The 12,514-nt window shown below is 45.0% G+C and overlaps 1 protein-coding gene across 1 annotated transcript in view; it reads right to left on the minus strand.

The window, feature by feature from the left end:
• Window positions 1–9,220, minus strand: part of LOC120871974 (cationic amino acid transporter 3-like) — a 44,841-nt gene extending 35,621 nt beyond the window's left edge. Inside the window, 11 exon segments of the mRNA XM_040252074.1 lie at window positions 3,728–3,836; window positions 4,085–4,275; window positions 4,474–4,670; window positions 4,844–4,946; window positions 5,603–5,742; window positions 6,003–6,225; window positions 6,576–6,688; window positions 6,889–7,066; window positions 8,146–8,295; window positions 8,852–8,947; window positions 8,950–9,220. Coding sequence (XP_040108008.1) covers window positions 3,728–3,836; window positions 4,085–4,275; window positions 4,474–4,670; window positions 4,844–4,946; window positions 5,603–5,742; window positions 6,003–6,225; window positions 6,576–6,688; window positions 6,889–7,066; window positions 8,146–8,295; window positions 8,852–8,947; window positions 8,950–9,220 — 1,771 coding nt within the window.
• Window positions 9,221–12,514: the final 3,294 nt, after the last annotated feature.

Consider the following 12,514-nt stretch of genomic DNA (forward strand, 5'->3'; position numbering starts at 1 on the left):
TGACTCATAATACTTTAAAATATTTTTTTTCAAAAATCCAATTACACAGTGTGCAATAAAGTGGTTTAAGGTGTTGTCAAGAGTTTAGACACTGTCCAAATGTCACAGCAATTAGCCTCTAGGGGGCATAATGCCTCTGAGGAGAAATTGCAATTCTGCTCACCAGTTGTGAAATACTACAATTCAGTTGCTTATTCGTGTCTGACTCTTTACAACCCCGTGGTTTGCAGCATGCTAGGCTTCCCTGTCCATCACCAATCCCCGGAACTTGCTCAAGCTCATGTTCATCAAATCAGTGATGCCATCCAACCATCTCATCCTCTGTCGTCCCCTTCTCCTCCTACCTTCCACCTTTCCCAGCGTCAGGGTCTTTTCCAATGAGTCAGTTCTTTTCATCAGGTAGCCACAGTGTTGTAGCTTTAGCATCAGTCCTTCCAGTGAATATTTAGTACTGATTTCCTTTAGGATGGACTGGAATGATCTCCTTGCAGTTCAAGGGACTATCAAGGGTTTCTCCAACACAACAGTTCAAAATTGTGAAAACAGTGAAATATTTAGGTCATTTTGTATCCAAGGAATATTGTTGACTGATTCTGAAACAATTAAGGGAACCCTGACTTTCTCAGTTCCCGATAATCCAGGGGATTTTTACGTCAAACTAGACATTGAGAGAATTAAGTGCCTAGATGTTCCTGCATTGCCCACCTTCTCTATGCATTGCTAACTTCTACCCAACTAGACCCAACTGAATGAATGTCAGAAGGAGAAAAGGCTGTCAATGCTTTAACATCTGCATTCACTCAGGCTCCAGCATTAGACCATCCTACCTATAAATTTCCATGTTTCATCATTGTGCATGAAGATAGAGGATTCATCCTGGGAATATAAACTCGAAGGCCTGTTGATTGCATTGAGCCATTCACTACTCTAGCTCAGCAGTTAGTTTTGTAACTGATCGCTGGTTTGGCCACTTGCTTCTTGACCAACAATAACTCAAGGAACAACAGACTGGTTCCAAACAGGAAAAGGAGTACGTCAAGGCTGTATATTGTTACCCTGCTTATTTAACTTATATGCAGAGTACATTATGAGAAACACTGGGCTGGAAGAAGCACAAGCTGGAATCAAGATTGCCAGGAGAAATATCAATAACCTCAGATACACAGACGACACCACCCTTATGACATAAAGTGAAGAGGAACTAAAAAACCTCTTGATGAAAGTGAAAGAGGAGAGTGAAAAAGTTGGCTTAAAGCTCAACATTCAGAAAACTAAGATCATGGCATCTGGTCCCATCACTTCATGGGAAATAGATGGAGAAACAGTGGAAACAGTGTCAGACTTTATTTTTGGCGGGCTCCAAAATCACTGCAGATGGTGACTGCAGCCATGAAATTAAAAGACATTTACTCCTTGGAAGGAAAGTTATGACCAACCTAGATAGCATATTAAAAAGCAGAGACTTTAATTACTTTTCCAACAAAGGTCCATCTAGTCAAGGCTATGATTTTCCCAGTTGTCATGTATGGATGTGAGAGTTGGACTGTGAAGAAAGCTGAGTGCTGAAGAACTGATGCTTTGGAACTGTGGTGTTGGAGAAGACTCTTGAGAGTCCCTTGGACTGCAAGGAGATCCAACCAGTCCATTCTGAAGGAAATCAGTCCTGGGTGTTCTTTGGAAGGAATGATGCTAAAGCTGAAACTCCAGTACTTTGGCCACCTCATGAGAAGAGTTGACTCATTGGAAGAGACTCTGATGCTGGGAGGGATTGGGGGCAGGAGGAGAAGGGGACGACAGAGGATGAGATGGCTGGATGGCATCACTGACTCAATGGTCTTGAGTTTGAGTGAACTCCGGGAGTTGGTGATGGACAGGGAGGCATGGCATGCTGTGATTCATGGGGTCGCAATGAGTTGGACACGACTGAGCGACTGAACTGAACTGAACTTCCTTTGGCATGTGGGTTACCCAACCAGGGATGGAACCTGTCTCCTCATCACCCCGTCCCCCTCCCATCCCTACCCACAGTCTCCAGAGAAGTCCCTGGCTGATGAAATTTTCAGTTGAAATGTGAAGTCCCTGTGTCTGCTATGAGCTCATAGTTAATCTGAAGATGTGATTAATTCTGATTCAGATTTTCTTCAGGACTACTTTATGGGCAGTGTTGTGTATTGCCTCTTACAGCACATTGCGTATAATGTGAGATCTGGTTATCCCACGTCAATAAGGAAGAATGATAATCAGGTGCTGTCAGCCTGTTCTATCAAAGTTTTAAAATTAAAGGTTCAGTCTCCATTAATTGCATCCTAAGCCTGTAATTTCATTAGCACTTGAAAGGTAGTGATTCTCCAAATTCTATTCATCCTCCTCCATTTATTCTTAGATTCATCTAATAACTTGTATTTGTTTTCTTGACATCCATCCTCCCTTCACTCTACTTCAGTTGTTCATTCCCACAAACAATCCTCTATTTCATTCTTACCAGCTTCTTGAACGTCCATAATCTCAATTTTGAGCATTTTGTTCTATAGCAACATCTTTTTGTCTTGTCTCTCCAAGATAACTTCTTACCTTTTAGTTACACTTTGGTTGCACTCTTTTTTTCCATTACACTAAAATTTACTAACTTTTCCTTACACTAAAAATTATATTTTAGTTATACTTTTAACTTCTTACCTTTTAGTTACTTCCATCAGTAACCATTTATCAATCAGCAATTACCTATGATTCCATTTCCCTACCTCTGGCAATGCAGGAGTTTTGGTTTGGTTGTTTTTTTTAATTAAGAATGTTTCTTCATCAGCTCAACTGTGTTACTCTAAGAGTCTGAGATAGAAAGCTAACAAAAAACAACCATTTACACAATGTTACACTGTCTCAGTAAAGCTAGGAGAAAAGAGAAATATAATCATTTCTCATTTTATGGTAAAATAATCCACTTTATCTGTATTATTTCTCTTTTTCTCAGAGTCTGCTTGAATAGTAATACAGCTACCGTGACTTCCTTGTGTGACTATTTGCACATTTACTTCCGGTCTGTTTGTGTCCTAATGTTTAAAGTGTAAGTCTTAACAAAATACATAGTTACCTATGTTTCCTTCCTAAATGGCAGTCTCTGTGTTCCTGCTGGAAAGAGGCACAAGAAGTTGTTTCTCACATGTCTGGTTAATATTTTATTTCTTCCTCTGGTTACTGGCTACACTGTAGTAATTTTGTTGTGAAAATTCATTTTGCTGCACACTTAGGAAGCATGCACTTTTAAGTATGTCTATTATGCTTTTTTAAAAGTTTGCTTTAAAAATATACAACATCCACTGGCAATAAATACAGAGCTGTAAATGCATCCCACGTTCACACTCCACAGAGGCTCAAAGTGCTCCTTAAACCAGAAGATACCTCCAGAGTTTGGAGGGATTTCACACAGCATCAATTTTCTTGGGTTAGGCAGATTCAGCACTGGGGATGTTTTAATCCGGAGTCTGGGTGGTGGAGGCTGATGGCTGTTGATGTTTGTTCCCTGCCAGGCTGTGTCGGATCTCATATCCTAAGTATATGACAGATCCTAGTAGGAAAATGAGACAACGAAAAGGAAAAGTAAGTGCTCTCTTCAGCTACAAATGCCCAGTAGGCTTCCTGTTATGGCATCTGACAGTTTTGGGGAGGGCTTCTAGGAAGAGGATTGGATTTGGTCACTCAAGAGGACTCTTCACGCTAAAAAGCCTCTTACCAATCGCCATCCAGATGCCAAATAAGATCCAGGTCCCAAAAGTTATCTGCATCATCAAGTAAATGTTCACAAAGATGCTCACCAGTGGGAGGACAGGCAGAGCAGGGACCTGTGGGCAGAGTCAGTTCATTCCTGAACATACCCCAGATATCTGAAAGGGAGAACCTGCCCCATGGTTGTAGGAAGACTCCAGGCTTATTCAGGCTGTGTGTTCAGTGCCTGCCCAGACTGGGTCTGTAAAGCAGTGAGTGTGGATCCAGGAAGAGTTTATTGGTTTTAGCAACTCTCTTTATTTCCAGGTCCAACAAAGAAGTTTAAAGCTCAATCACCCAGGCTTCATTCAGTCAAGGTGGACACTTTGGACACAAAAGGTCACCTACCCTGAATGTAAGATTAAGTGGGGTTCTGGGGCTGCCTCCAGATGATGACTGTGACCCCAGTGATGGGCAGCAGCAGCAGCACAGCCACTGTTGTGAGCACGGGGTCTCCAGAGAACACACGTCTGGGCCACTGGGCCAAGATCAGGCTCAGGATGCTCAGCAGGAAAACTGCAAGGGTCAAGGTGGAGGAGAACAGGCCGGATCCAGAAGACAAAGATGTCAGGACCTTGGGTCACACCCCTCCCCAGGCTGCCCACCTCAGGAAGGGCCATCATATCTCCAAGACCCCTTAACTTCCAAAGACACAGAATCCCAACCTATCTTGTCAATTTCACAGTATGATGGAAGAGAAATCCCACTGCTCACCAAGCAGAGAGGCACATCCATAGACAATCTGCCCAGATATCTGGTTGGGGGTGGTGCTGGTAGGGAACCACAGACTCTTTAGAATCCTTAAGGGTCCTGCTTCAGGTACAGGTTCTGAAAGACTTGCTTCATGATCAGAAATCTCATTTCCCTCTTCAGTTTTCTCCGTCTTGCTTAAAATCTGGTCTGGTTGGTACCTGAAGGAGAGATATCAGGGCAGTATTCACAGCAGCCCCTACCCTAACATCAGATAGTATAATCTACCTCTTTCTTCCCTTAAGTCTAATGAGACATATAGAAGGCAGAAGAGGATCACCTCCCCATCAACCCCAAAAGTCCAAGGCTCTGAGCCAAGGTTAGTGGGTCTCACCTGAGGACAAGTATGGAAACAGCCACAAGAGTGTAAGCAGGCAGGATCCCGGCTGACATGAGTTTCACCAGATCGAGGATCCTGAGGAGTGATGCCGTGAGCCCTAAAATGAGGGTGGGGGGAGGGAGTGAAAAGTCCCTGGAAACATTCATGTTAAAGAAATTGGTCAAAGAAAGAATGATCCACTGATGGATGAATGGATAAAGAAGCTGTGGAATATACATATACAATGGAATACTATTCAGTCATAAAAAGGAACACATTTGAGTCAGTTCTAATGAGAAGGATGAACCTAGAGCCTATTATTCAGAGCGAAGTAAGTCAAAAAGAGAAGAACAAACATCATATATTAATGCATATATATGGAGTCTAGAAAGATGGTACTGATGAACCTGTTCACAGGGCAGCCATGGAGATGCAGACATGGAAAACAGACTGATGGACAGGATAGGAGAGAAGGAGAGGGTGAAATGAATGGAGGGTAGCATGGAAGCCTATACACTAACGTATGCAAATTTGACAGCCAGTGGAAATTTTCTGTATGACTCAGGGAACTCAAAATGGGGCTCTGTAATAACCTAGAGGGGTGAAAGGTGGGAGGGAGACTCAGGAGGGAAGGTTCATAGGTATGCTTATGGCTGGTTCATGTTGATGTATGACAGATATCAAACCAGTTTTGTAAAGCAATCATCAATCATTAAAAATAAATACATAGAATTATTTTTTTTAAAAAGTAAAGAAAAAGCTTCCTTTATTTACCTGTAAGAGTTCCAGAAGCCAAGATGGCCGTGATGGGGGTGCCAGTACGGGTGTGGATCTGGGCAAGAGCTTGGAAAAGGAGCCCATCAGCTGCCATTGCGCAGGTCAATTGAAACATGGAGAGCATGGCACATAGGAAGCTGGAAGACAAAATGGAAAACGTGAGAGGGTGTGCAGAAGCAGGAGAGACCAGGGCACCCTCAGTCCCTGGTTCCAGGGCACCATCAGTTCCGACATGGTTCGGGTCTACATGGTTCCTAGTCAACATGGTTCCTGTCTACATGGTTCCTAGTCTAAATGGTTCCTAGTCTACATGGTATCCTTCATCTTGTCTCTCAATCCCAAGCGCTGGGATACCTGAGCATCTGACCATAGACGGGGAGAAAACCAGGACACTGACCTGTATAAAAGAGTACACAGTAAGACAAGAGCCACGACATATCCAGCCGGGCCCCATCTGACCTGGAGGAAGGCCTGCGGCAAGGGGCTGTACGGGTAAATCCGGTAGTAGGGCACCATGAGGGTGAGTGCCGCGGAGACTCCAGAGTACGCCAGAAAGCCGATGAAGATGGAGACCAGCAAGCTCAAGGAGATGGAACTCTGAGGATTTGGGGCTTCCTTCCCTGCAGGACAGGAGGGAGTACTGGGTCAGGAAAGATACTGGAATGAAAGCAGAAAATCCCCTTTCCTCTTGCAAGTCCAAACGCAGGTTTTTGTTGTTCATGTATGACTCTTTGCAGCCTCGTGGACTGCAGCGTGCCAGGCTTCCCTGTCCTTCACTAGCTCCCTGAGTTTCCTCAAACTCATGTCCATTGAGTCGGTGAAGTCATCCAACCATCTCGTCCTCTGTGGTCCCCTCCTCCTATGCCCTCAATCTTTCCCAGCACCAGGGTCTTACCATCTACCAACCCCTGCCCAGGGGCAGCCCAGCCAGAGCCCACACCCCTGATGGGACATACAATGTCCATCTTACCTGCAGTGACCATGCCATGAACACCAAAATAAGAGGTGAAAAGTATAGCTGCTCCTTGGACAATCCCTTCAAAGCCAAAGGGCACAAACCCTCCAGAACCCAGAGGGCCCAACCTATGGTGAAAGAAAGAAAGAGGAAGAACATGGGTGAGGTGTGTTCAGCTCTCTCTACTGGGCTCCTCCCTTCATATCACAAGTCCTGGGCTCCAGGACCCCCATCACCTGGATCCACCAGCCCAGATATCTTTAGTCCCCACCATGTTCCCAGCTCTGCACCAACACCATCCATGTATTACCAAGAGGACCCTCCTGACCTAAAGGTGCTGCTGGATCCAGATGTATTCGACTTGTAGTCCTGTTCTGTGAGCTGCTGGTTGTGCAGGTCTCCCTTAATGAAGCCAGAGAGGATCATGAAGATTGGAACAAAAAGGTTCAAGCCTGTGGACACTTTGATAATCAGGGTTGTCACACGAGCTCCCAGAACCAGTAGTCCTGTGGGAAAGATGGAATATGAGACATCCAAGGTAATCAAATCCATAGACACAGAAAGCAGGCCAGTGGTTGCCAGGGCTTGAGGGGGGTGGGGGTGGGGTGGATGGGTGGATAGTGACCATTCGATGGGTACAGGGTTTCCTTTTAGGGAGATGAACAAGTTTGGAACTAGATAGAGATGATGGTTGCCACACTGTGAAGGTACTAAGTCCCTCTGGACTCTACACTTTAAGGGCTTTCCCTGGTGACTCAGCAGTAAAGAATCTGCCTGCAATACAGGAGAAGAAGAAGCAGGTTCAATCCCTGGATTGGGAAGATCCCCTGGAGGAGGGCATGACAACCCACTCCAGTATTCTTGCCTGGAGAAGCCCATGGACAGAGGAACCTGATGGGCTCCCTGGGGTCGCAAGGAGTCACACATAACTGAAGTGATGGAGCACCCACACAGACGCAAGCACTTTAAGATGGCTAATTTCTTCCTGTGCCAGTCATCTCACAACACACCTCTGTCAAATCATCCCTCTGTACACCTACATTGCACATATACAATGTTGTAGGTCAATTATATCTCAATAAAACTGGGAAAGACAATAAATCAGTTTTATGCTATGAGAATAGCCTCTCAATTTAAAAAAAAATCTGGTCTCAACACAGAGGAAGAAATTTGTCACTCTAAATAAATGATTCTGAGCTGGGGTGATTTTGTCACTCAAGGGACGTTTGACGATGTCTGGAGACATTCTGATGATCACAATTTAGCACCAGTATCTAGGGAGTAAGGCTGGGGATGCAACTCAACATTTGACTATGATTATATTAAAAAAAAAAACCCTACAGTGTGAAGTTCAGGACAGCCCTCAACATCAAAAGATGAAGCATCACCAAGTGTCAAGGGTGCCAGGGTGGGAAAGCAATGGTCTATGTGCCTTGGCGCCCTTACTTATAACCCTGATCCTTCTTTCCTATCCTTCTATCCTATCCTTCTATCCTAATTCTACCTTCTGCCACCCCACAACTTTCCAACACCAGTTCCCCCTCCAAACCCTACTCTTCCCATCCTATGTCTGACCCCTTCTCACCAGTCATCAGGCCCAGGGCAATGAAGTCTGGGTACGGGGCCAGGAAAGAGGGCATGTGTGGAGAGAAAGTTCTCTCTAGCGCCTTAGAGATGTGGTTCCCAATGAGGCTGTCAAAGGCATAACTCCAAGCCCTGGTCACGCAGGAAGCGGCTGCAGTGGCAGAAGAAGGGAGATTAATGGACAACAATTAACCCCCTACAATGCACCCTGGGATGTATTTAGGGGGGGAACAGACAAAATACTCACTCTCAAATAGTTTCTTTTCATGGGATTGGGGAGAGAAGAATAGATGATTCAAAAAATAGGTCAACTATTTAATGTTAGGAAGAGATCAAAGTTATGCAAGAAAAGAACACTTTTCTTGGAAGTGGGACCAGGAGGGCTGAGAGATGAGGACTGAAATTAAATCAAGTGGTAAAGGAAAATCCCATGAAGGCAACAGCTGAGCAGAGACTTCCATACAGTGAGGGGAGGAGACTGTGGGAACTGCCTCCTTCTCACTCACCCCTGACAGTGCCCTTTCCTCTGGGTTCTCGGCCCATGTTTAAAGAAAACAGGCTAGCTCAGCACAGTGAAGCTGTGGGGCTTTCTGGAACGTCCTTCTACAAGCTCCATAACAAAGTGTTTATGAATGAGTGAAGACCCCAGTTACCCTCCTAGTTTCCTGATCTTAAGCCCCACCTCATCCCCCTCCCCATCATCTCACCAGCCACTAAATACAGTAAGACGTTCCAGCCAATGAGGAAGGCGCACAGTTTTCCCATGGCGACGATACTGTAAAGATAGGCAGAACCGGAGCGTTTACATAGGACCAAAATTCGGCATAGCAGAGTCCAGACAACACAGAAGACAGGGTGACCACCAAAAAGCAGATGACGATCGCTGGTCCAGCGATGAGCAGGGTTATGACACCAATCAGGACGTACACGCCAGCCCCCGGAGTTCTGCACACACCCAAGATCACCAGGTCGAGGGTGCTCAGAGGAGCTCTGCGACTCTCAGACTCCTCCCGGGGCTCCAGTGGCCACTTCCGGACCAGCCCCTGACGAAACTGGCGAACATACTGACGCAGCATCCTAGACGGAGTTGAGGAGGTTACGATCTGCTGAGAAAACAACATACAAAGCCGTCAAGAATGTCCATCCACCGTTGGCCCTGGGAGTCCAGTTCCACGGAGCAATGGAGTGATGAGGGGCAGGTAGTACAAGGACAGAATGAGCAAGTTCTCATCTCTGTGCTTAGGTTTTCCAAACACAAATCAGGCATTTAATATATTTCAAAATTACTGGAAGTGTTGCTTGAATAGAACTGAGGGGGAGTGGTTTTTTTATCTCCCCTAAATGTGCCCTTTTGGCGTGTGTACTGTTTTGAGCTAAAGATGATTAAGACCCAGCAGACTCAGGATAAGCTCCTTGCCTCTCCTTTAACTGCTCAAAATAATGTAGATTATACTGCCTATGCCAGGAAGAGAGCTATCACCAGAGAGAACTTCTAATTTCAGGAAAACATACCCGCCTGGAGGAGCAAACATTTATTCATCAGGCACTTGCTCTTCCCATCCTCCTGTGGGTTGTCTTCCTCCTCCTTGAAGCCCCAGATCCCTACCCGCTTCTCCTTAGCCCAGGGGAGCATATAAGCCTTAAATGCCTGAGTGCATTTGAGCCTCAGAGTTTTTTAAGGGGCTCCTGTAAATGTATTAATCTCTCTTATGTCAATTTAGTTATTTACACCAGCCAAGAAACCTAGAAAGAAAAGTTTTCCACCCCTACAGAAGCAAAAGCCTCTAACACAGTGCCAGGTACACAGTAGATGCTTAATTGGTATGAGTTCAATGGACAGAGTGGGCTCCTCTGGTGGCTCAGATGGTCAAGAATCTGCCTGCAATGCAGGAGACCCGGGTTCAATCCCTGGGTCGGGAAGATCCCCTGGAGGAGGGAATGGAAACCCACTCCAGTATTCTTACTTGGAGAATCCCATTGACAGAGGAGCCTGGAGAGGTACTGTCCATGGAGTCACAAAGAGTTGGACACGACTGAGTGATTAACACACACATGCACACACAGAGAATTGGACAGGGGAGACTGGAGGGCTACAGTCCATGGGGTGGCAGAGTCGGACGTGACTGAAGTGACTTAGGATGACAATGCACACTTGCACAAGTGGATAAGAACGCTTGTTTCTGAATTGAAATCAACCAGATCAGCTGGTTCAAATCCAGCTCTGCTCTGTATTAGCTTGTCTGACTTTGCACAAGCTTTGCACCACTCATTATCCTCTTTTCTTCTACAGAACTGGGGAAAATTTATTATTCTAATTTTTCCCTCCCTTCCTTTATAAGTGTGCCATGACTCTCTGAGTAATCAGAGATCTCAGACTCCATACATTGCTTTGTCAAGGATGCTGAAACCTGGTAGCTTTATACCTCACTGCCTGCAGTGTGAAAAGAAATTAGAACTCTAAGTCTGGGCAGAAGGAGACAGAATTTGTAGGAGATGTAGCCCAGGTGTGGCCTCCTGTCTTGCTGAACCTGCTCACAGCACCAGCTGTCTCACTGTGTCTCACTGTGCACACTCTGCTGAACCCAGGGTAAGCAAGGCAGGAGCAGGATAGCTGGAAGGAGACTCAAGGAGCCGGTGGAACTGCGGACATGTTTACTCTCTCCTGGCTGATGCAGCAGCCATAACATCATGTAACGCAGCCCTGATGTGGACATAACGCAGCCGTAACACAACCCCACCTCCAGGGCTTTCCAGGCGGAGCTTATATATATACTTACAGAACAAAAGCCACTGGTGGCCAATTGAGTATCTCGTGACAGGCATGTACAGTGCTATAAGTAATCTCTACTGTTACATAATCATTATTTAGAAAACATGGGGCAAGGACGAGAGGGTTTGGGGTGAGAGAGACTGACTGTGCCATCTTGGCTAATTTGCTCTTTCCCTACAACTCCCAAGTGCCTAGAGAGAAGGGGGGACTAGCCTTCATTCTGAATCAGAATGACAGGACTCTTTTGCTGCTCCTTTGGGGCTTGAAATGTCTCCTCAGTATACTGCTCTGCAGGACTAGGCTGACCCAGTGACCACCAGTTATTGTGAGGGGGTCTCTGCCTAACAATATTCAAAAGTCCAATGTAACATGTTGATTGAGAGCAAGTATTCAAAAATCCAGGAAACTATGATTAGAACCTTGGCTTCTCCACTACCACTGTACCTCTGAACAAGTCGTTTATTTCTCTGGACCTCTGTTTTCTTCTTTGTTAAATGCTACTAGTGAACCCTTGGGAACTCTTAGCAGGAATGCAAAATGGTGCAGTTGCTATGGATAAAGTATGATCGTTCCTCAAAACACTAATGATGGATTTACCATGTGATCCATTAATTCCACATCTGGGTGTACATCCCCCAAAAATGGAAAATAGAGTCTCAAAAACATATTTGCACCATGTTTATAGCAGCATTATTCACAGTAGATAAAAGTTGGAAGCAACCCAAATATTCATCCATGAAGGAATGGATAAACACAATTGTGGTCTATGCATACAGTGGAATATTATTCAGCCTTTAAAAGGCAGGAATTCCTGACTCATGCAACAACATGGAGGACCCTTGAGGACATTATGCTAAGCGACATAAGCCACTCACCCATATACAAATACTGTGCGATTTCATTTCTGTGAAGTCAAAGGAGGAGTTAAAGCCATGGAGACAAATGCAGAATGTGGTTGGCCAGGGCCTGGGGTGAAGGCAAATTAGGAAGTCATTGTTAAATGAAGGAACAGTGTTAAACTGTTTTAGAAACTGGCTACATAAAAATGCAGATATACTTAACATTATTCAACTCCATACATATTAAGTTGGTCAAATGTACATTATATGTATTTTACCATCCTTTTAAAAAATTGCTGCCCATGATAAATAACAACCAGCTTCACACAGTTACTGGGTGCAGCAAACTTCAAAATGACTGAATATGTCACCATGCCTTCATCTCCACATTTACCAAAATCTGTGGATGTTCAAGTTCCTTACAGTTGCCCCAAAGTCAACAGAACAAAAACCCGTAGATTCAAAGGGCCAGCAGTATGCAGGAGACTGAAATCAGTGGTCCGCATCATAAGCCCTATACAAGGGTTGTGGCTGTGTTGTGTGCCTAGTCGCTCAGTCATATCTGACTCTTTGAGTAATTAATCTCTAATATTATTTGAACATGAGTAAAAATTGTCTTAGAGCCTCAGAGCACCGATCCATCTCCCCTACCTTTCCTTACACACACATACACACATGCACACACACACACACACACAGGGCAGACACTTTCATCTAGAAAATGGGTCTCTCCACCCTCAGGCTGGAGCTGGGCTGACCCC

This window comes from Oryx dammah, unplaced genomic scaffold, assembly GCF_014754425.2.
Source record: "Oryx dammah isolate SB20612 unplaced genomic scaffold, SCBI_Odam_1.1 HiC_scaffold_13, whole genome shotgun sequence".
Taxonomy (NCBI): Eukaryota; Metazoa; Chordata; class Mammalia; order Artiodactyla; family Bovidae; genus Oryx; species Oryx dammah.